The 22,940-nt window shown below is 59.8% G+C and overlaps 1 protein-coding gene across 15 annotated transcripts in view; it reads right to left on the bottom strand.

Moving 5' to 3' along the window:
* NFIX (nuclear factor I X) overlaps window positions 1-22,940 on the bottom strand; it is a 97,512-nt gene that overhangs the window by 17,794 nt on the left and 56,778 nt on the right. For 13 of the 15 annotated variants that reach the window (XR_003518075.2, XM_027584143.2, XM_027584154.2 and 10 more), the window contains exons 3-7: window positions 6,173-6,235; window positions 5,747-5,821; window positions 5,271-5,391; window positions 4,024-4,160; window positions 1,023-1,145 (exon numbers count right to left, since the gene is read on the bottom strand). Coding sequence is in view for 14 of the 15 variants with exons in the window: in XM_027584143.2 (XP_027439944.1) it covers window positions 1,023-1,145; window positions 4,024-4,160; window positions 5,271-5,391; window positions 5,747-5,821; window positions 6,173-6,235 (519 nt within the window). In the remaining variant the exon portion in view is untranslated. The remainder of the gene's footprint in view (window positions 1-1,022; window positions 1,146-4,023; window positions 4,161-5,270; window positions 5,392-5,746; window positions 5,822-6,172; window positions 6,236-22,940) is intronic. The other 2 variants (XM_027584149.2, XM_035727873.1) reach the window with 1 other exon arrangement.

Raw genomic sequence — 22,940 nt, 5'->3', positions numbered from 1 at the left:
GCCCTCCCGCTGCCTGCACACAGGCCTGGGGTCCCCGCCCCCACCTCGTGGCCACCACACCCTGCCCCAGTGCAGGCTGCCTCTGGGCTCTCAGCCAGGAGGCCCCGAGGAGGAGGCTGGGAGGATAAACCGCACTCTTCTCCGCGTCCTACAGAAGGGCCCGCAAGACAGCAGGCGGGTGGACACAGGGCAGTGTCCAGAAAAAAGTCCAGGCCTCTTTCTGCCAGAAGGGTATCAAGGCGGGGAGAAAGCCCGAAAATGAGGAAGCAGGGAGGCTGAGGACTCAGTTCCCACAACTTCCTGCCGGATTCCATCCCCTCAGGAACGCTGAGCTGTCCCTACTCCCCCCACCCCCACCAAGCACCCTCTCCCGAGACAGAAGTAAGAGAGCCCCCCAAGGCAGTGGGCTTGCTCCTTTCCCTGGAGAACAACCCAGGTGCTACGAGCCCCTTGGCCTAGCCCTTCACTTTCGGAAAAGGGCAGGGAGGGCCTGAGAAGGGGGCCTGGGCTCCCCTGAGTGGCTCTTGTCAATCTGTGCCCCACAGCGCCCCAAGTTGGCGCTGGGAAACCAGAACCTGGGCTCAGCCAGGAGCCCAGAGAGAAGAGGTGAAAGGAGGACAGAGGGAGCAGCCGGTACTTTCCCGCCCACGGCCGGCAGGAGGAAAGGAGAGTGGGCAGCAGCGGGTCTGAGGCCTCCGCCGTCACAGGCAGGTGGGAGAGGGCCTTGGGACGGGCTGGTGCTGCACAGCACACACATGCGCGCACACACGCACGCACCGACGCACAGACATGCACATGGGGAGTGAGAAGCAAGTGGGAGGGTGCTTGGGAACAGGGTGAGGAGGGGCTGCCTCGGAGGGAGGGCCCATTCCCATGCCCACCCTCCGCCAGACCTCGGCCTACTCAGAGAGCTTGCAGCTGTCACTCCGGGGCTGGAGCCCCGGCTCCTTCACCTGGCCAGCTGCCCCTCAGTGCTCCACCGCCTCCCCCACTGCCTCCCTCCAAGCCCCCCCATTTCTCACCTGGTCTGACTCCAGCAAGCACAGGCAGCGGGTGGTGAGTGAAAGCCATGCGCGGGGAGCTGCCCTGAGAGGAGAGGGCACTGCAGAAGTCCAGCTTTCCTGACTTCTTTAGAGAAGCCGGGCCTGGGGGGAGGAATCAGCAACACAGGGCAGGTTTAGCTGGGCCGGGGCGAGAGCAAGGGAAGGCGGGAAGCCAGCAGCTAGCTCCTTCTCTCCTCAGGCCCCCTCCCGGCTACCCCTTCCCCACCACACCCCCTTCCTGTCTCCTTTGCCCCATTCCAGCTCTGGTTCTCAGGCCCGGTATGCCGACGGGCCAGCTACAGGTGCTCTGATCGGAGAGAAAAACGAGACCCTTGGGTGCGCTGGGTAGGAGATGAGCAAGGGGGCCCATCTTGCTCCCTGATGAGCAGATAAGGAGCTCATAGGGCACAGGATGAAAAGGTGGGATGCAGGGGCAGGGGGCGGGGAAGGTGTGCAGGAGGAGCCCTGGGGAGACAGCTTCAGAGTGATGGGGGACCCGGAAGAGGGATGGGTTGGGGTCTGCTCTGTGGGGCCCTGGACTGGGGGAGGCTCTGGTAGGAAGAAAACCACCGATCCTCAGGAGGGACCACAGGGGTGATACAACACCCGACAAGAGAGTTGGGAAGGGGCTGGAGGACCTGGGCGGGCACTGGGGGCAGTGCGGGACAGGAAAGGACTCCCCTGCCAGGGGATCCAGAGGCTGGGCAGCTGTAGGATGGGTCATTTCGGGGCTTTGCTCTTCTCCTGGTGCCAGAGATGGGGTGGCATTCAGTGGGAGACAGGGGCACAGAGAACAACCCGTTGCAGCTCTGCCTGAAGGATCCCGATGCTGCCAACCAAGGTCATCTCTGTGCCAGGCGGTCATGATGTCCAGGTGATGCTCTGACACAGCAGGGCCCCTGGGCCAGGTCCTCCAGGGGAACTTGTCTCCTGTCCTGGGCTGAGCCTAGAGAAGGCCGTGCCCACGACGGGAGGGCTAAGATGGAGTGGTGGAGATCTGCAGAGCTGCCATCTTTCGGGCATAGAATCAGTCTGAGTGGGGGGTGGGGGTGGGGGCTGCAGTCTTAACAGCAGAGGGAAGCGGTGGGGGAAGGGCGAACTCCCAGCCGCCAGCAGAGGTGTTATCTGGCAGCAGCTGTGTGCCACCTGATAGCTGGCACAGTGCGGGGGTGGGGAGCACCCCCACCAGCTGTGCACAGCTGTCCCCGTGGCCGCACAGCACCTCCCCAGCTGTTCCCTGTCCTGCAGCTGGGCTGCTTAATTGGCGATTTGTCGCAGCGCAGGGAAACAACACCGCGGGGGGGGGGGGGGGTGGTCCGGAGGAAAAGAAGGGAAAGCAAGGGAGCTGAGGGTGCTGCAGGAGGATGTTGGGGGCCGTGCATGGCAGGACAGCTGGAAGGAGCAGAAATGACAGGCACTGGAGCAGACAGCTGAGAATAAAGAGTGGGAGCCGGAGAGGGGACAGCTCTTTGAGCACCAGGTCAGGGCAGAGGGACCCGGGGGCGGAGCCCCAGGAGACAGCGATGGATGTGGCTCTCAAGGCACTTGAGTCCTTGAGGGACAGTCACTTAACTGAGGCCCTGGCTGCGGAGTCTTCAGGGCATTTTCAACCCCTTCTCTCTCTCTCCCAGGGAAGTAGCTGGGCTGTGTCGACCCAGGTCCCTGTTTGCCACATGAAACCCTGGGAGAGACACCCGAAGACTCGCCGGAGAGCTGTCTCACAGAGGTGAGCTTTGCTCTTGGTCTGGAGCCCACTCCCCAGGCCCAAGGTCTGGAGACAAGCCCTCCTCCCCTCCTCCCAGGGAGCCAAGAGCAGAGAGCTTGTGCAAACTCTATCTGGGCCACAGGAAAGCAGGAGCGCCTCCCCACCCTTCTGCCTTGCTTTTCGCCCAGCCCCTGCCCCGACCCATCCACTTGGCCCATCTCTGTAGAGGCACATCTGGAAAACACCAGGCAAAGCGACATCAGGTCAGGCCTTCCTCTTCCTGCCTCAAGAGCAAAGCTCCTGTTCCCAGGCCTGACCAGAGCAGACATGCCCCGTGTACAACCCCCACACACGGGTCTATACTCCCTGGCTCCAAGACACTCGCACCTCAAGGACACACACAGGTTATACCACCAGTGTGTCAGGCAGAAGTATCCCGCAGCCAGCCTCCTCACACATACATCGTGCACGGACACACGCACAAGCGCGGGCACACACGCGTCCTCTCCTTCCTTTGCTTCGGGGTTCTCTGGGTCTGCTCATGCCTCCAGTCAGGACTGGAAGTGAAGGTGGGTGGGTTCACCGAGAAAGGGGTGGTTGGAGGGTACTGGGAGGACTGGCCACGCTTCCCTTAGACCTTCACCCTTCCCTAGCTTTCCTGCTTGATTGGAAAAATGATTCTGGTCATTCTTTACTAGGCGCCGCTCCTCTCCGTGATGCTGGGCCCTTCAGACCAGTGGTTCTCAAGATGATTCTGTTCTCCTCTCCCCTATGCTGGGGTATATTCAGCAATGTCTAGGGACATTTTTGGTCATTATATTATACTTTGGGGAGGAGTGGGGAGTTACTACTGGCTGGTGCATGGAGGCCAGGGTTGCTGCTCAATGCCCTACAGTGCATAGGATGGCCCCACCCCAGAGAATGATGTGGCCCCAAATGTCCATGGCACCCAGACTGAGAAACTGCTTTAAACTGCTTTAAACAGAGCTGGGGCAACTTCTCCAGGGAAAGGAGACCACGAAGAGCTCGGTGCCTGGGGCCTCTGCTTTCCTTCCACCACACCCATGGGCTCTGCTGCCCACATAGGGACAGCCCAGCTCCTCGCCTCCACTCCTTCCTTCGGCCTGGTCTGCCCTCCTCTGGAAGATCAAGACGCAAGAAGACAGGTAGTGCCACCCCACAGCAGGGGAACCGGAGGGAGGCTCGCCAGGTAAACCAAGAGGGAAGAAGAGGCTCCAGCCGCCCCGCTCTGGGTGGGCCCTGCAGCATCCATACCTGCGTCCACATCGTTGGGCCACCCACTGGACTGGCTGCTGCCGGCTGCTGGGGAGCGGCCTGTACCAGGATAGAAGACATCATCCACAGGGCTCTCCATCTCGCTGTCATCGATGGACTTGGGGCGCTTGGTGGTGCTGGGGAAGACGAGAGGGATCAGGGAGGCCAAAGGAAGATGGAGGTACAGCTCCTCAAACTGAGAGAGGCCGCACTGATGACCCGTCGTGTGGGGAGCAGGTGCCTGATGACAGCAGCACCCCCAGGCACTCACTACGTGTCCACCCCTAAGACTAGACTGGTCCCGGAGTCCCTCGGGGCCCAGCCCACCTGCTCCTGCTCCTTGAGCCCCTTCTCAGGCCACAATACCCTCATCCACTGAGCTGCCCAGGTCAAAGAGGGGGCAAAAGCCTCCTCCACTGCTTCCCTGGCCACTTGCCAGGGACAAAAAGCCCAAAGGGTGCCACAAAACTCAGAGATCAAGATACTATGTTATACTAAAACAGTACTAATATGAAGCTACTATGGTATTATAATGTAACATTTTAACAAATCGAAATGAATGCCGAAACCCTCACAATGAACCAAAAGTCTAAGTTTTTTAAAAAAAGCACAGGATCCCTCCCTGTCCCGAACAATTGGCCCTGACTAGGGCTGAATGTATCCACCTCCCAAACACCTCTCAATTCGGTCCCACCCTCTCACCCCACTCACCCACCCAGCTCAGGCCCTCCTCTACTCCAGCCTCCAACTGGCCGTCCGTCCTGCCCATACATGCTGCTGCGAGGGGCACTTTCTGGAACACATATCCCCCAGCATCTCCTGCTTCAAACCCTTCAGTGGGTTTTAAGTCTAAATACCTTCCAGAGCCCTCTTTGGGGGTCCCACCAGGATGTCCATCCTTGGCTGGGATGGGGGCTGCTCTACTTGGAGCATCCACCCCATGCCTGTCTGGGCTCAGATGTCACTTCCGCAAGAGAGAGGCCTTCTCAGATCCCCACTGGGAGTGCCTTCCAGGCACGGTCGTGCCTTGTTCGGGCTAAGGTCCCCAGCACCAAATGCCCAGCGACAGCACGAAGCAGGAAGCTCAGGGGGTTGGTGGCGTGGTGGGCCCCGGCTGCTCTGGAGCCCACGCCCTCCACAAGGGGTGATCTTCTACGGCACCCAGGCCTTGGAGGTATAGCTGCCTGCAGCACCTGAGATGGCCTGGGGATGGGGGGGGCGGGGGGGGGCCAGGGTGCTGGGCTCACCTGGTGGAAGGAGGGGAGGTGATGGACCGCCGCCCCAGGGTCACCTGGTTTATGTTGTAGTAGCTGGGACTCTCCAGGTCTGCCAGTGAGAAGTTGGGCCCTGATGCTGTCGCAACAGGAGCTGGGAAAAGGCGAGAAGGTGATAAAGTTTGAGGTGTGGAAGGCCCAATGGGGCCTTGTTTTGTTGTCATGAGCAGCTCCCCAGAAGCCTCCTCCTGGCTGGGGGTCTTTGCGGAAGAGCCCTTGGTTCTGATTTTTTTCTCCAAGGCAGTGGAGATTAGAGAATGGGCTCTCTGGGCGCCTCTGCTCCACCTAGCCCAGTACCAATGGGCAGAGTGTCCCAGGAAACCCTGTCTGCCCCTCTGCCAAGACCCCACCAGCGGGGGGCCACATGGGGTCTGAGTCCCACCTCCTTACACCCCCAATCTGCCGAGCTCAGCCCTGAGCTCACCATCGGAAAGAAAGAACTCACTTACTCTGTGATACTCTCACCAGCTCCGTCACATTCCAGACCCCGGAAGTCACAAAACAGTCCTGGAAACTTAAGTGCCCTGAAGAGGGGAAAGGACAAGTGAGTGAGTCAGGCAAGGCTAGGAGGGGCTGCCTGCCTGTTTCCCCGAAGCTCTCCCCACTCTTGCTCTGACTCCCTCCCTCCCAAGCCTCACATTCCAGACACACGCTGGCCCTCAGGGGCCCTCATGTCTACACGGAAGAGTGAGTATGCTTCAGGTGAGCCCCCACCCCTTGGGACGTCAGCTGAAGTTTAGCTGAGGAACGGCTGAGTAAAGGAGAAGAAATGGAGGGAGAGCGGAGGCCAGGTTGGCCAGGGGTGGGAGGGCAGGTGGGGGCAGGGCAGGCCACAGAGGCTAGGCATGGGCCAGCGGGAGTTGGGGGGCACTGACCGTTGGGCAGTGGTTTGATGTCCGCATCTCCTTGCTGGTTTGAACTATCTGATTGTCCGGATTCTGCAGGAGACACAAAGGGGAGAATGGGTCAAGATCAAAGTGCCCCCCACACACCAGCCAAGCAGCTGCCCCTCCAGCCCTGTAAACACCTTCATAGCACCCTCTCCTCGGAGCGGAGTAGCCTAGGGAGACCCGAAAAAGAGGAGGAAGTGCATCCTACGGACACTGGAGCCAGATCCTGCTCCGTGGTGGGGTATCTTGGGCACTGCGGGGTGGCTGGCAGCAGCGCTGGTCTCCACACACTAGATTCCAGTAGCACCCAAGTCTGACAACCAACACTGTCTGTAGACACTGCCCAATGTGCCTAGCAGCAAAGTCGCCCCCGGGTGAGCAGCAATGGCTGAGAATCAGGGCGAGGACGGTGCCCACGAGAGAAGCCAGTGACCATCTCTTTGCACAGCTGGGATGAACCCAAGGGTCCCCCATCCTCCGCTCGGCTCGGGCTCCCAGCAGAGCAGCCCCTTCCTTCTCTCACTTCATTAATTACAGCCATTCCTGTCAGCCTCAACCACCCCCACCTCACCTTTATGCTTACAGGCAGTGCCTGGCAACACGGAGGGGGGAGGTTTGCCCTGGCGCCGTCGCCCGCTCTGTGCCAGCCTGTCTGGGCTGTCTCATGCCCCAGTGCCACAGCTGCTCAGAGGGAGTCCCGAGACAAGGGCCCATTGTGCGGTGGGAGCTCACAGAGGGCTGCGGCAGGGTGGAGTGTGTGTGTGAATATTTTGCTGAGCTTGGGAAAGCCCCCCCCACCCCCGCCCCCCAGGTCCTCAAAGCTTTGTGTGCCAGGGGCACAATGGGGACCTCCAGAATGCCTGCCCAGGCAGGACAGCTGGCGAGAGGGTGGCAGAGGGGGGCCAGGGCAGGTTGTGGGGCAGGAGGAAGGCTAGGCATCTGGTAAAGAATAGGCTGCTCACAAGGGGACAACGTGGGGGTGGCATCGGAAAACCACGCCCTGGTATTGACCAAGGTTCTGCCCAACTCTTTGACCCTGCCTCCTGAGTCTCACCTGCCACCCCAAGGTCAGCCTACTGGCCGGAGAGTCCACCCCTCACCGGCCTCACAGCCAAGCTGCTCACACTGGGGAGTGACCAGCAAGGAAGCTCCTAAAGAACAACGAGACGGGGGCCCAAGAGATTGCAGCAAAGTGCCCTGTGGCCACTAGGCCACTCAGGAGGGCTGGAAGAGTGATGGATGACAGGGGCTGGTAAGAACAACAGCATCCCTCTGGGAGCGAAGGCCCAGGTTTGGCTCAGGCCAAGTTTTTGGCCACCTGCCTCGATGTGACCAGTGAGAAAGGACTGGTTGCCTACAGGACAGTTTCAGGCCCCACTTTCCCCATTCTTTACCTTGTTTAGTTTTTTAAAGTCCAAAAAATAAATAAATAAATAAAATCTTGTCACAAATCAAGAAAACAGAAGTTTATAAGGAAAATGCTAATGATGGCCCCTCAGCCCCTCCAATTTGGGGTGCAGCCTGCCACACCTCCCTTTGTGTTCACCCCTGTGGTGTGTTTGGGGATGGTGAATCCTACACCCCAGGCCACCTCTTTGCTATTGGCCCTCTCTGCTGTGGAGAGAATCTACAGGACCTCCTCCTCCCATGCTCCCAGGAGGGCACCCTCTCTGTGCCACAGTGACTTGTGGCTATGAATTTTGTCATTCTCTCGCCCTGGCTTATTCCTAGCTATCTGGGTCTGATTCAACCCCCCCTGCCAGTCCAGGAAGGAGCAGGTGAGGGGCTGAGGTACTGGGCGGGTCCACTCTAGGACCTCCCTAGACCCAGGGTGCCCGGAGCCTGCTTCATCTCCCAGGGCTGCCCTCTCCTCTATTCAAAACTTAGGAAGGGCAGAGCCACAGGCCCAGCGTGTGTAGCCCATCGAGGGGCACATGCTCCGGGCTCTGCTGCCCAGGGGCCCCTGCTACTGACCCCACCCATCCTGGGACCAACTCCGTCCCCACGAGCCCTCCAGGTCTGGGTCCGTGGAGTTGGGGGAGCCAGAGTCGTCCGCCCAGGGGCCCTGAACGCGGCCAGGTGGAGGCAGAAGCTGCGCGCACGCGCACATCCAGCGCAAGGACAGAAAGGCGAGAGAGAACCCGACAAAGAGATGGAGGTGGGCCAGCGACTACGGCAGAGACAAATGGGGCTCCAGGAGAGCGCGATAGACAGGAAATCCTTCTAAACCAGGATACTGTCCCGAAACGTTATTGCTGTTATTACTATTAGCTTGATGTAAAGGAGCCAGCGGGAGCGAGGATCCAGCGCGGGCGAGGCCCGCTGCCACGCGCCTCCAGGCGCTGCTGGCAGCCATTTTAGCCCTTGGCAGCCATCTTACTGCTGGCGGCCCAGCCAGCGTCCCCACAATGCCACCCCCGCCGGCCCCCGGCATGCTCAGCTCAGCTCTAGGACAAAAGGCAGAAACGCTGGAAATCTGGACCCAGGCTCGGAGGCTGAGGAGCCAGCCCTGCGGCAGGGGCAGCTCCAGCCAGGGCCCCACCGTCCTGGTCTAGCAGCACCCCCTTCACCCTAGCGGCCGGCACCCAGCAGAAGGGGACGGGAGGGTTGAAGCCGGGGCCCTGGGGACACCATGGTCCGCTCAAAGGCACTGAAGCCCCCACAGGCTAGTCGCAGGCCCTGGGGCTCAACTAGGACCCCTGCCCTGACAAGTCAGTAAGGGACATGATGGGGGCAGGCCCTTGTCCACCCAGTGGACAGATGGGGCAGGGGGCTGGCAGGAGCCCATACAGCAGCTGCAGGGCCAAACAGCCACCGGGCCCTGGTGGACAGGCTTCTAGGGAGGGTGAGGAGACCACCGCCACCTGCCCCCAGGGGAGGGAGCCAGCTGGCCAGCTTTCTTGGGCTCTTTGGGGAACCGTGCCCCAAGGTCCGGGCCTACTTTAGACAGCCCTCTGGGATCAGAGGCTGCACCACAGGCTAGCACACCAGGGAGCATGACACCCCAGCATCTTGACTCCTTTCCCTGTTGAGCTCCCTGGGGGAGGGGATAACCCCAGGCCTCAGGACAGACAGGAGGAAGGTCCCTTTATGACACCCCTCCCCACGCCCCGCCTCATGGCTGCTCAGCTTTTATCTGGCAGAATGGGGCTTATCAGAGCCACCAGCTGAACAAACATACAAATCCACGGTTAGTGAGAAAAAACCCTCTGCCTGAACTCTTTATCTCCTGTTCACAGGCCCCACGCACTGCCCCCTGCCAACAGCACAGGAGGAGACCTGACTGCTGCACAGCGGGGGCTCCTCTCTCTGCTGCCCCCCCTCCCCTCGCCTCCGACCCAGAACAGGGTGGCTCTCCCCTGGCAGTCCCTGCCCGGCGGGTTTGCATGAGTAAGTTGCAGCCACATGGGAGCCCCCCTCCAGTGTCTGCTTTCTCGCCAGGGATAATGGGCCAGCTGGTGGCCTGTGGGCCAGTGGAGGGGCAGGGACAGTGTTGGCTAGCACAAGGCAGACAGGTGCCCAGCTCCATCTTTTATCCTCCCCCTACACCCTCCCCTGGCCCACGCCCCTGAGGCTGTCACTCTGATTCCCCAGCCTTCCAGGGCCACATCCTCTAGAAGCCTCTCAGGCCTCGGCTCTCTTCAGCCTGGTTGCCAGAGCGGTGGGGACCCTAAGTGCACACCCCCAGTTCAGGGCCACCCTAAGGTCAGCAAAGCAACCCTAACCCCCCTGCCTGCACCTCTCTTCAGGGACTACTGCTGCCTTCACACCCTAGAGACTGGAGATGGGAAAGAGCAGCCAGGGGCACCGCTACCTCCCTTTGGCCCTGACACAACTCAACCTTTCCCTCTATCCTGGCCCTGAGGACCAGAGAGCATCTTCCCCGGTTTTAAGCTTCCTTGCATGAGGCCCATCGAATATAGCCTCCTAAAAACAGTCCAGCCACTGTGTCCGATGCCTGGGCTTGATGCCCTGGGCAGACAGGTATCAGGGTCCCTGAGCCCCGGCCAGGTTTGGGGATGGAGAGAATCTCAGAGCCCACAGCTTATTCTCCATGCTCTCGGTGGTTAGGCCGGCTCATGTCACCCACAGGAGCATGCTCTGCTGACTGCCCTCTGCGTGGGACCTGGGCTACTCATGTGATCCACACCTCAAAGGCAGAGGCCACCTGCCCGTAGTGCCTGAGGACCCTGGCCACTATGGAGGCTTTCGGAAGGGAGGACTATGCAGGGGCAGGTGACAGATCTGGACTCTGTCTCAGCACGGCTCCTGGGTCTGGGGCTACTCCCTGTTCATCTGCACACATATCATTAGTCACCCCCCCCCACCCCTGGCATCGATGGCCTGTGGCCTTCTGCAGTATCCAGACCCGGGTCAAACTCGGCCAACAGTTGGCGGTGTGGGCCCCTCTTCCTTAGGTCCCTCCATATCCCCTGAAACAGCCACAACGCTCCCCCACCCTCCACCCCAAGTACTGCCTTTCTCAATCCTGCACCAGCTCCACCTTCTCAGTCCTTGAAGCCCCCCTACTTGCTTTATTGAGCTCTTCACCTTTCCCTTTGGAATCCCATTTCTGGTCTCATTTTTCTCTCTTGGCTCCACACTCCTCTCTCTGTCCTTCCTTCTTCACGTTCCCTTTCTCAGGCTCTTTCCTCTCCCGACCTTGCCTGTTTCTCTCTCTCTCTCTCTCTCTCTCTCTCTCTCTCTCTCTGTGTGTGTGTGTGTGTGTGTGTATCCAGACCTTGCCTGTTTCTGTGTGTGTGTGTGTCCAGAAGGGCTCTGCCTCTTCATGGGAGCTCTGGAGGGGGAGCTCCAGCAGCCAGGAGGAGCCCAGTGTTGCACACGAACCCCAACTGACAGCATGTTATATATATGTATGTATATTTCCAGTCACAGACGGGCAGATATTTATGGCTCCCACTAGGTAAAGGAGGAATTCCTGCTTGCTGCAGGGAACGCTCTGCCTCGGCTCCCACCCGAAACAAACTCTCTCTGTGAAAGGGGCCACATGTAACTTGCTGGCCGGCTGCCTCCACGCACATCACTGACAGAGTGAGTTCTTAGGTGGCCAAGAGGAGCGGAAAGACCCAGCTCAACCACACCCACACGTGCATACACTCGGGCGAGCACAAACACGCATGCATTTGGACATACCACCAGCAATTTCCTGCCGTCCCACAGGGGTAAAATGAGATGATGCATTCAGAGCTGCGGTCCCACTGTGCACTGCACGCTCAGTACTTAGCACTGGGCCAAAGCGGAACCCGCCTCTAGCTCTGCTGGACCACCAACCTCTGGGGGCTATAGAGGATAGCCCCCGGAGTTCTCTGTTTGCTTGCCGTTTCCCAGGCTCTCTCCAGGTCTGAGAGTCAAGAAGCAGGGTGAGGGTGTGCTCTGTTCTGGGGGTGCTGTCCTCTGAAGGGCTGATGCAATTCAGGAGCTGATCCTGGCACTCTCCAGGGTGGCACTCCCCTCCCCCTACCTGTCTCCCCCCTCTTCTGTGATTCCGGAGCATCCAGGGCACTGGAAATCCAATCTCAAGGGTAGCCAGAGGCCTGGCCTGCAGCAATCAGAGCTGGAGAATGTAACTATTGTGCCTCTTGAAACCTAAGTCTGAGAATCTGAGCCACCCTGCGGAGGGGCACGGGGGACGGATGGGGGGCTAGGGAGACAGGTCACAGAGGGGTTCTCCCCATGTCTGCAAACAAGCGACCTGGGATTGAGGAAGTCCTTGAGAGTGCAGGGCAGCCAGCGGGCAAAGAGGGGAGGGGCTCAACCTCAGCCAGGCCCAGGGAGCTTCTAGGATCTTTCCTTCCCTCTTTCCACTCTGCGGTCCGCCCCCATGAGCCAGCCAGCTTGTGCGTGTGCACACAGGCCCTGGAGCAATCCTGAGGTTTATCTGCCTTCTGTTGTCCCTAGAACCCCACATGGTGGGAGACAGGAGCATGACCAGGAAGCACAGGCCTGAAGATACGGGCAGCGGTACGGCTGGGGGCACAATGGGCACACACGTTCCACACGCCCCATTACCTTCATCTCTCCTGTCTTCGTTCCCCCTCCACTCATGGATCTGAAGGGGCCTGAGCCTGTACCTTGAGTCACCTGTGCAGGGGAGGAAGGTTGAGCGCCAGGGAAGAGGCCCAGTCACACCTGCAGAGACCTGCTCTAGACCTGCTCTGGCTGCCCCTGGGGGTGGTGGCCTGAGCTCAAGAAGGCCATGAAGGGAGGGTGGGCAGGGACAACAGCTCAGGCCACAGGGAACGTGCGGATGGGACCTTCCACTCTCAGTCCCTGGCCCTGGTGGCACTACCTTTCCCACCTCAACCCACGCTACGTCCACCAGCACTATCTGTGGTCCTCCGGGAGTGAGGGTCAGATCTGGCTGCCGCAGGGCTCACTGCCCAGCAGTGCGACTGCCGGAAGGGAGAAGGCAAGTCAGTGGGCTCATCTGGTGCCCAGGAGACCAGCAGAATGGGCTCCAAAGGCCGTACTCAGGCAAATAGCCCTGGTGCCTTCAGGGTGCTCCCCTGGTGTGAGCTGCTCAGCGTTCTCTGCCCTGTACCTGATGGGAGAACCTTCCTTAGCACTGCCTCCAGCCCAGGAAGAACGAGAGATGGGGCCTGGTCACTGAAGCCCCGGGGGAACCAGGGGCCCAGTTGGTCATCCCCATGAGACGACAGACAGTGGCCAAAATGGGGGAGAGAAGGAGGATTGCACCCTCGTGCGGAGCACAACACCTAGCCGGTGGATGGAGGAAAAAACGCCCAGGCAGCCTGTTAGGGGCCTCTCCAAGCCCAGCCCAGCAGTTAAGCAGTTAACTCCCAGCAGTTAAGCCCAGCAGCCCTGGGAGATGAGGATGGACATGCAGGCTCCTTCTGGGTCTGCCCTTTCCAGGGAACCCAGCACCGACCCCCATGACATCAGTGATCCATGGCTCTGTGTGAACAAGCGGACCCCGGGCCTTGCAGTAACACCATCTGGGATGTTCCAGAGGTGCCCAGGGGGTAGGAAGTCCCATCAGATCAGAATTCCCATCAGACAGGGATTGGAGGTGAAGCAGCTGCTACTGAAGGAGGCAAAGGGAGGGACCTTTGGGGAGACGGAGGGACGCAGGAGCTCCGCACCCCAGGCCCCGGCCCACCTCTGCCTGGAGCCTGCCCTTGACCACTCTAACGGGGGCCTCACCCCGGAACAGAGAGGGTGAAGGGGGCGCACCAAGGGCAGTGGGGGAATGGAGGTGGACAGCCAGCAATGGTGGAAAGAGGCTTCCCTTGGTTCACGTCCAGGCTCCAAAACCTACCAGCCAAGTGACTTTGGTCAAGTTCTGAGCTGTTTCCTCCTCTGTAAAATGCAGATGCCACCCACCACCTAGGGCTCTTGGGTGAGGAATAAATGAGAAAACAGGTATAAGGTGCTTAGCTCAGGGCCCGACTCATAAACGTCACCTGTCCTTCCATCTGGACCACCATTTCCCTTCAACGCCATTAAGCTGAAACTCCTTCTCCCACTCTCTCACTGAGGCACAAAGGCTGCCTCAGTGAGCGAAGTGTGGCTAACCCTCAGCTCCCCGCCCCCACAGGAGTGCATACTCATTATGACACATTAAGTATGCCCTAGATTACTATTTTTTGGTGTCTCGCCCCAGAGAACACGGCCAGCAAGCTGAGGGTCTCCCTCAGGGTCTGGCCCATTACCATCTGCAAAAAGGGGCAGACAGGTTTCCCTGGACATAAAAGAGCAGGGTGCCTTCCACAGGTGTGGCCCTCTCCAGAGTCAGTGGCCTCTATGGGATGGTTACCATATTGGAAATGGTGGGGGAGAGGCAAGGAAAGGGAAGGCCAGGGGATGGGTAAGGCCAAAAGAGAAGGGGGAGAAAAAGCTTTTACCCCTAGATTCTGAGGGTGCTAGGCCCTGGGCCCTGCCTGTCCTAGCCCAGCGCTAAAGATACATAGAGCTGAGGACACCAGAAGCATAGGTGCCGGCCCCACGGGTGGCCAGCCGCCTTCCCGGAGTGCAGCCAGTGCTGCAACGCAGCCAGCAGCTGGAGCCCAGTGTTTCCAAGAGGGCCTGGGGCCAAGGAGTCATATAATAGCTGGGTCCATAAAAGGGGCCCCCACCCCTAAAGCTTCTGTCCCCTCCTGAACCTGACAGAAACTGACAGTGGAGAATGCCCTCCATAACCAGCATGCCAAGAAAAGATGGGCCCTGCAGAGGGGGTGCCCCCATCCAGTCTAGGGGCATGCAGAGCTGCTCCCCAACCCCTACCTGCTTTCTGTTTCCCAGCACTGCCCTTTCTGACCCTTTGAGCTGCCCAGGCCAGGCCTGGGCCAGACAACTGCCCCCACCTCCAGCTGCTCTTAGGACTATTAATAGTGTCCCCACCTCCCAGGGTCAGGCCTCAACCCTCCCCCATCCCCCAAATACACTTGTCCTTGGTCTAATTACTTGTAAAAGGCACAGAGTCCTCCAGGCACTAACGCCAACCAGGGATGAGAAGGGGGGTGCAGAAGTTCTGGAGGCCACCTGAGGGACATGCCTGGCACAACTCAGAGTTTGGGAAAAGGAGGGAAGGAATCAGTGAACCCCAGAACAAGAGAAGGACAAAAAGACAAAATTAAAACTAAGAGAGAGGGAGGGGCCAAGATAGAAAATCAGAACCAAAGCAAAGTGGTTCAAAGCAAGAGGGCTGCAATAGAAAGAATCAGAGAAGTAGAAGGTTCCAAGAGGGAGGAAAAAGGGAAGAAGGCAAAGGGAGAGAAAGGGAAGACAGAGGAAGTGACTTCTTAACAAACAAACAAAAGAAACCGAAGGGGAGAAAACTTCCCTAAAAATACTCAGGAGTGGCTTCATGAGCACAGCTGGGCCACATCCAGCTGTCGGCACCTGATGGGGGACACTCATCAGGGTGAGGGACTGGAGAGGCCCCAAGCCAAGAAGCCTCTACCCATATACCTTTGCAATGTTCTGAGGAAGGGAAGTGGGGGGCAAAGATGAGAAGAGGAGGCAGAAAAGGAAAAACCAACCAGGAAAAGAAAGTGGGAAGAGTCCCCACAGAGAGCAAAGTCACTCTCAGCCCCGGGCAGGGGATAGCTCCCACACATGGAGCCCCCTTGCTTATAGGAAGAGGGTCAGGCTGGCCAGAAGATGGTGGGGATAGGAGAACATCAGGGCTCCCTGGCCTCCTTGCGTTCCAGGTTACCTCTCTCTTTCTGGCCATGAGCAGAGTCTTACCCCCACCCTGCCTTCCGCTGACCGCTCTCCTTAGGAGAATCCAGGGGGCCTGGGGAAGGAGAACCCACCTAGGCGAGAGCAGGCCAGGGCCACCTGCCTCCCATCCTGAGATGCTCTAATTTCCTCAGCCCCCTGAGGGGCAGCACCTGACACCCAGTCTGCTGTCTCTAAAGGAACCTCCTCTACCAAGGAGGCCTTCTCGGGAGGGACATACTTGGGCCCATGGAAGAGCAATGAACACAAACACAAGCCATAAATCAAATGCCCAAGTGGAAAACTTCTGCCTGGGGGCTGGAAGCCAAGTAGCCTTTCCTTCAAATCCCATCCACACTGGGAGCCTCTGGCTGGGCCAGAGCTGGGGGACTGGGAGACTCTGGCTCTGGAGGGCTCAAGAGCCCCAAGGACTTGGCCACCAGGCCTCCCAGACCAGGGGGTCCCAGCTGGGAACACCCCACTAGATCACCAGTCCTCTGGGGTCAAGGCGTGTCAGTGTTTTGTTCACTACTGTAATCTGCAGCTGGAGAGGATAACGAGACTCTAAATAGATCCTTCTAGATCCTTCTTCCAACTGTGGCTACACTGACCACCCAGGGGACAAAAGTACCAGGTGGCTGGCACCTTCCCCTTATAAAGAAGAGAACATTTTTCCTGCAGGTCCATCCTCGACACTCAACGCCCAAGGAATTGATGTGGAAACCCCAGTACCACTAATTCTCCAAAGCCCAGCTGGGCCAGGACTGCAGGACTGGTCACAGGATCCCCATGCCTGAGGGCTGGACTGACCAGAGAAAGGATGCAGAGTCTCCCCATGGAGGGCAGGGCAGGGGAGCACTCTTGCAAGCTTGCTCTGCTCCCCACCCTCCCCCCACCCCCAAAGACCTTACAGCAGCCACTGCTCAGAGCTACCCAGACAAGACATGAAGAATTTGGGCCTCTGACTCCGTATCTCCAACTTACAGCCCTGAAAGCCCAGGCTGGGCTGAAAATCTGTGTAGGCAGGTAGCCTCCTGAGGGGATGAGATGGCTCTGGGTGTCAGAAGGAGCCCTGGGCCTGGGATCCAAATCCTAGACCTGCTGTTACCAGGCACCCAGTGTGTCTCCCAGGCCTCCTCTCCCTCCCTGTGCAACACCTGGCAGGCATGCCTTAGCACCGTGAGCCCTGAGCAGGAATTTTTACAGAGAAGAGGACAGGAGAGTTTTATGGGCTCTAAAGCGCCAAGCGTACATAAGGGAGGCATAGATGGGGCAAGGAGGTCAGCTTCCGGGACCCTACATTTCAGCTGTGCTGTGATCCTGAACAGCAGCTGAGGGGCATCTTCCAGAAGCTTGGACCTGCACTCAGTACTGTGGCGGGCCACCTGGTAGGAGGCAGCTGCCCAGACTCAGGGCCGGGACAATCTAAGCTGCTGAACAGACCAAATGATACCGACCCTCCAGGTTGGCAGGTGCCACATCCGCCAGTGACAATGCCTTGAAGGACCAGAAAGGACTTTCCGGAGCAACGGGGCCCCCCGCAGGGCTCGGGGCCGCACGCGCACGGACCGGCGCGCTGCATTTCCGGACGCCGTAGCTAGGTGGCGCAGCGAGTTAACACTAGCTGCCCTCCGCCGGCCGCGGCGGGGCCCGGGCGGGGGCGGCGAACCTCCGTGCCGCCTGCCGGGGGTCTCCAGGGGCCGGGGTTCCCTCTGCACGCCCCCGAGTCCTGAGCAGGAAGGAGGCGGCTCCGGGCAGACCCAGGCCACTCGAACCCCGGGCTGTGCTGCCCGAGGCGGCGACTCTCGTTGCTGCCGTTGCCGCTGCCAAGCACATCCCGTGATGTGATGTGAGGGCCGAGCTTCCCGTTCTCATTGATTAGGAACAGCTTGCGGTGCGGGGGCCGGATGGAAGGGGGCCGGGGAATGGGCGAGCGAGGAGGAGCGGGGAGGGGGGGGGCGCTGCCAGGTGCATGGCTGTGGGGGTAAACCAGTGAGCCCGGGCCCACACTGCGCAGCGCCACCGTGTCTCTCGGTCCCTACCTGCCTCTCCCAGAGCGGGGCTGCTCTGGGTGTGGGAGAGTCTGCGGCCGCGTGACCCCACGACTGTTCCCGACACTCCCACGACGCCCCCACCTTTTGGCATCACAGACCTAACCCCCTGCACTTGATAAATGCTTGAAGAGGAAGATTTCCTCCCCTCCCCTCCCCCGAGCCCCTCTCAAAAAGTTAAAAATGGAGACTAAAGTCAGAGATCAGGAACCAAGGAGAGGGAGAGAAATGGAGAAAAGTCAAGAAGAAGAAAACAACAGCGCTCTCTGCAGTGGCGGCAGCCGTCGGGCAGGCACACCCTCCCAGGCGGGTGTGGAGAAAGGCCCCTTTGTTCGTCAGGGAGGTTAGCCGAGGTGAGGCCCGCTCCCCCCAACCACCCCCCCCCCCCGGACCCTGGGCCGTGCAGATCGCTTCCCAGGGCTCCGGACTGGGTCTGGCGGCTTCTCTGGCCCCCCAATTCTTCTTCCACTCCTCCTGCCAGCCAGTGAAGTAGTAGCCCAGCGGTGGAGGGCTTTTGGGGGGTGGGGTAAGCACTGCTCCCGACCCCCGGGCCTTGTCCAAACACCAGGGGTCACACATGTGGGGCGGGGTTGGGGTGGGTCCTCCAATGGGCGTTCTGGACGCGGGCAGTACCAGCCATTAGCGATTAGCCCAGGCTGCTCTTAAGCTGAGGGGTTGTGGGGGGCAGATTCTGCACGCAGCAGGCCCCCCACAAAGGCATGGCCAGAGAAGGTGGCACATGCTAGAAGATGGCGCCCCAGGAGGCACAGGCTGGCTGACCACGCCCCTCCCGCCCACAGTGAGGCCCAGGGCATCTCCTGTACCCATTCTAGACACAGGACCTTTCCAATAGCCCCGGGCTCTGGGCTAGAGGTGGCTCGGGCAGAGCTTCCTCAGAGTGAGGGCTGGGCTCTCTCACCGGAGTCATCTTCAGATGAGAGGCAGGGCCTGAGCTCCTTCTGTTCCCCAAGGAGGGGCCAGAATGGGGTTGTAAAGGGGGGACTGAGACCTGCCTCCAGAGCCTGCCAAAGCAGAGGCTGCAGAGGGATCCTGGCAGCAGTGGGAGGGAAGAGACACTGAAAAGCATCCCCTATGCCCTGCAGCAAAGCCCCATCCCCTGTCCCACCCTACCGGCTCAGGTTGGGGAAAGGACCTGAGGGATGGCAATCCCCCAAGCACTGTGTGCCCTCTGCCCATTAGAGCAGGGGTGCAGCCTCCCCAGAGCCCTCAGGCCTCTCAGGCAGAGCTGGATGGCTTTACACTAGGCCAAGAAGCGCATCCCTTTTCCAACCAGTGGCACCCTCGACCTCCCAACCCATGCATGGGCAGCAGAAAACCTGAAATGAGGGACTGGCCTGGACCGGTCTGCTCCGACAGTCCCCTGGCCTCATGCGTGGGGGATACCTGTTTTTCAGGAGGCCCCGGCCTCCTACCAGCAGTACCACAAAGCAGAGCAGTGAGAGAAGGGAGGAGGAGCATCAGGTCGCTGACCTGGCCCTTCCCCGTCCTCTGGCCTGGAAAGTGGGGGAAGGAGAGAGGGGAGAGGAGCAGCAGCAGCTGGAATCGCAGGGAGCCTGAACCGTCCTGTCGGGGGCTGAAATGGCTGCAAGAAGCTGCAGCTCAGATACACAATGTCCTGCCAAACCCCAGTCTTTTAATTCAATTAAGCACGGGACAGACTTCCCAGATTTTTCTGTGTGTGTGAGTGCATGTGAAAACCCTGATGTGTGTGAATCCCGGGAGCTGTGAGCATGTGTGCACGCATGTGGATGTGTGAATCCTGATGGGGGAAGAGGAAGATGAAAGGATGCAAATGTTGGGGGAGGATAGAGCTGGGGCAGGATGGCTCCTGGAGAGCAGGTATGTGTCTAAACCTTCCTAGAGGGCCGAACTCCAGACCAGGGTTCTCAACCCCTACCCCATGGACCATTCTCTGTGGTGGGGCCGTCCTGTGCACTGCAGGATTTGAGCATCTCTGGCCTCCACCCACTAGATGCCAGTAGCATCACGCCCCCTCAGTTGTGAGAACTAAAAATGTCTCCGCCATTGCCAAATGTCCCCTGGGGGAAGAATCAGCCTGGTGGGACCCACCGCTCTGGGGCACAAGATACAAACCGAGACTGGAGACTCATGTATTTACTACTGGTGCCTTGCCTCACCTCTTCCCCTTTGGGCTTAAATCCCAGTCGCTTGGCTTCCCCAGTGTCTCAGGTTTGGCTTTTTTTTTTTTTTTTTCCTGAGATATTCTCCCCACCTTACGAATCTGGCCAGAGCCTGACAGCGACTGGGAAATGACTTAGCCCCCACCTCCAGCAGGGGAAGGGAAAGCTGTCACGGTTAAAGCCATGAGCCAAAGTCATGCCCTGAGCGAGACTGGCAGCCTGAGCTCAACATCGCTGGGGCCTGGCAGAGCCCACAGGAGAGGTGGGGACTTGCCTGGGGCCAGACCCCTGGCGAGGTACCCTGCTCAGCCCCTGGAGGCCAGCAGAAATCAACGCACAACCCCCTCACCATCCTACCCTAGCTGAGCCCTAGGGTCAGGCCTCACCCAGACCAACGCCCCTCCCCTGTTCCTGGGGTCACCTGTGGCTGTCCTGGCAGGGGTGGGGGAGACTCAGTTCCAGCAGCCCTTCTCCCCACAGGCCCAGGGTGCTTGCCTCTCTCCCTAAGCCCTCCTGCAGCCTTGAACAGCCCCCTTCTGGGAGCAGAGCCAAAAAGATGGGAGAAGGATGTTTATAAGCTGCTAAAAGGGAAAAGGAAAAAAGGGGGAGGTGGGCAGAGAGGTCCAGGCCTCCAGGTAGTACAGACTGGGGACTCAGGTGGGGAGGGAAGGAGCGGGACCACCTCCCCCAGTGAGCCAGACATCTAGCTAACCTGGCCAGGTGGTGTCCCCTGCCCCGCCCTGCTGGACCACAACCTGGCGTAACAGTGTACACCCGCAGGGGTCTGTCACCCCACAGTGACTTGCCAAATGACAGTTTCTTGACACTCTTATCCCAGCCCGGAGGATGCTGAGACACTACTGGTTTTAGCTTGCTTCCTCTGCTCAGCCCGAGAAAGGCAGAACCAAGGGAAGGGCGCAGGGCCCTGGGGGAGCCCAGGCTGGGGGTGTGGTGAAAGGAGCCAGGCTTGGCGGGAGCGAAAGCCGAGTCCCCAGCTCGTAGGGCTCGGCACACAGCTAATGGGAGGCTGGCAGCGGCAAATTGTTGTTTACTTTTAATTAAGTAAACAATGTCGGCTTTCCGCCTCCTCCCCTGCCATCCCAGCCAGTAATTTGGGGGATGACAATGGGGTTGTTTCCTTCCTCCTGCCTTCTTCCCTCCCTCCAAGCACTCCTGCTCACTCCCTGCTCTGCACAGTCTTTACAACTTGCCAGTGCCGGGTGAGGCCCCACCCAGGGGGTTGGGGGGGGGCAGGAAGGTCCAGGGTGACCGGCTGCCTCTCTGGGGAGCAATCCCATGGTCAGGTTCACCTCAGGTGGCAAGGGCAGCTAAGCACTTCGATGTGGCCCATTCTCTCTCTCTCTCTCTCTCTCTCTCTGCCCCCTCCGGCCCCCACAAGCCTCCCCCCTAACTAACACGTCAAAAATCTAGGGAACAGGTGATCCAGAGTCTATAAGCAAAGCGGCAGCAGAGACCAGAGCCCCAGGTGAGGAAAGTATTTTCCCAGGAGTGGGATGGGTCTTTCCCATAGGTAACCAGAAGGTGGACCTTCTGGTTCACTGGGGCAGGGCAAGGGCACGCCCGAAGCTGGTTAATCCGTGGGGCCAACTGGCAGCTGAATGGTAGGTACCAGCTTTCCTCAGCGCCAGGGCTGGCTTCGTGGCCTTGTTTCTGCTATTCCCGTAGGTGGTCCTAGGGAAAGGCCCGAGTGAGTAACCGAAGCAAGCCAAGCTGGCCTTTCACCGGCTAGGTCTCCTAGCCTGGGGTGCAGGCACTGCCCCCCTCAAGTGGAGGCGCAGGCAGGAGGGGCGGGGCCCTGAGTCTTCAGGAGAGGCTGAATTTCAAATTACTCCAGGTGGACAAACTTGCACACAGGACCTCTGTGGAAACAAAGCGCTCCTCACACCCTCAGTAAGCCTGTAATGTAAATGGGTCCACCTCTCTGAGAACCTCCACAGGCAGTGGGGGCTCCACAGATTCGGTGGAACTGGGCAGAAGGGAGAGGAGAATCTCTCAGTCCCCTCTCCCGCATCTGCCTCCCAAGGATCAAGCAGTAGGGTCCTGAGCCAAGCCTGGCCCTGGAGCTCACTGGAGTCCCCTCCTCCCCAAGAAGCAGAAGACTCTCTCCAAGGTGTTGGGGGGGGGTTGGTTGAGTCGTGTGCAAGCCCCGCTCCTCCCCCTGCCCCGGGCCGCACCCCCACCTCCTTCCGAAGGGCGGTACTGCGGCAACAGAGTTGGCTCGGGCTGGATGCAATTTCAGCCGCAGAGCAGGGCTCCCTGGCTGGAAGCAATTTTCTCATTAGGACCCCAGGCCTGCCTGCCCGTTGGTTCTCAGCCCTCACTCCCCTTCTGCGAAACCGCACCCCACAGGCCTCCCCACAGACCACTCACACGCACAGGGAGCCACACGTGTACAAGTCAGAGGGGCGATCATGGGGTCACCACAGTGGGGCTGGGTGCAGGAGAGAGGTGCTGGCACAAAGCCATGGCTGGGGAGGGCCAAAGAGGAGGTCAGAGCTCCTCACCCACCTCCTAGCCGCCCACGTCAGGCCCCCAAACCCAGACGGCAGGCCCCTCCTTGCTGCCACAGGGAACCGGGAAGGGAGGCTGGGGGACCCTGAGCCCAGTGGAGCCTCAGGGCAGGTCTCCTCGCATAACACTCCCGAGAGAGACCCAGCACTCAGCCCTCTCCACGGCCCTTCTTGCTCAGCTGGGCCGGCAGTGGGCAGATGGGCTCTCGGGAGGCAGACCCCCTCCTCCAGCCCCGAGGCTGCTCGAGTGGAGGGTGGTCTCGGGCGAGGGAGGGGAGCCGAGGCCCTGCGAGGGGCGGCTCCTTGCTCCGCAGACACATGTGGTTGGACTTAAAAAGCTATTAGGGAGCGAGGCGCTGGCGGGAGTGCGGCCGGCCCTCGCACCAGAGAGGGGGAGGGCAGATGCCGAGGCGGTGAGCTCAGCACCTCTCGCCTCCTCCCCGTAGGGGCCCCAGGACTCCAGGAGGACTCGGGGGACCCTCACTCAGCAGGAGAGGGGGGCAAGCCCTGGGGGAGGGCATGCAGGGCTGGGTCCTGGGGCAGATTCTGGGAAGAGCGGCTATCTGAGGACTCTAGGTCCATGTCACAGACCTCTGCGGGCAGGGGAGGTGGTGCTGGGCCTTGGCTGGGGCCCAGGAGGGCACAGACAGGTCCTCAGCCTTCCTTCAGCTTTCTTGGGGTGACAGCTGGCTGTAGGTCGCCTAAACAGTGTGTGTGTTTGGTGGGGCTGGGGAAGGGGGATTATTAGGAGAGCACGAGAGGGGAAGGGAAAAGTGGGCCCCACCCATCACGAGGCCAGAAAGAA

The sequence above is a fragment of the Zalophus californianus genome, chromosome 1 (genome assembly GCF_009762305.2).
Source record: "Zalophus californianus isolate mZalCal1 chromosome 1, mZalCal1.pri.v2, whole genome shotgun sequence".
Classification (NCBI taxonomy): domain Eukaryota; kingdom Metazoa; phylum Chordata; class Mammalia; order Carnivora; family Otariidae; genus Zalophus; species Zalophus californianus.
Note: the sequence above shows the minus strand (reverse complement) of the source record. Positions and strands in the feature narration are given on the sequence as shown.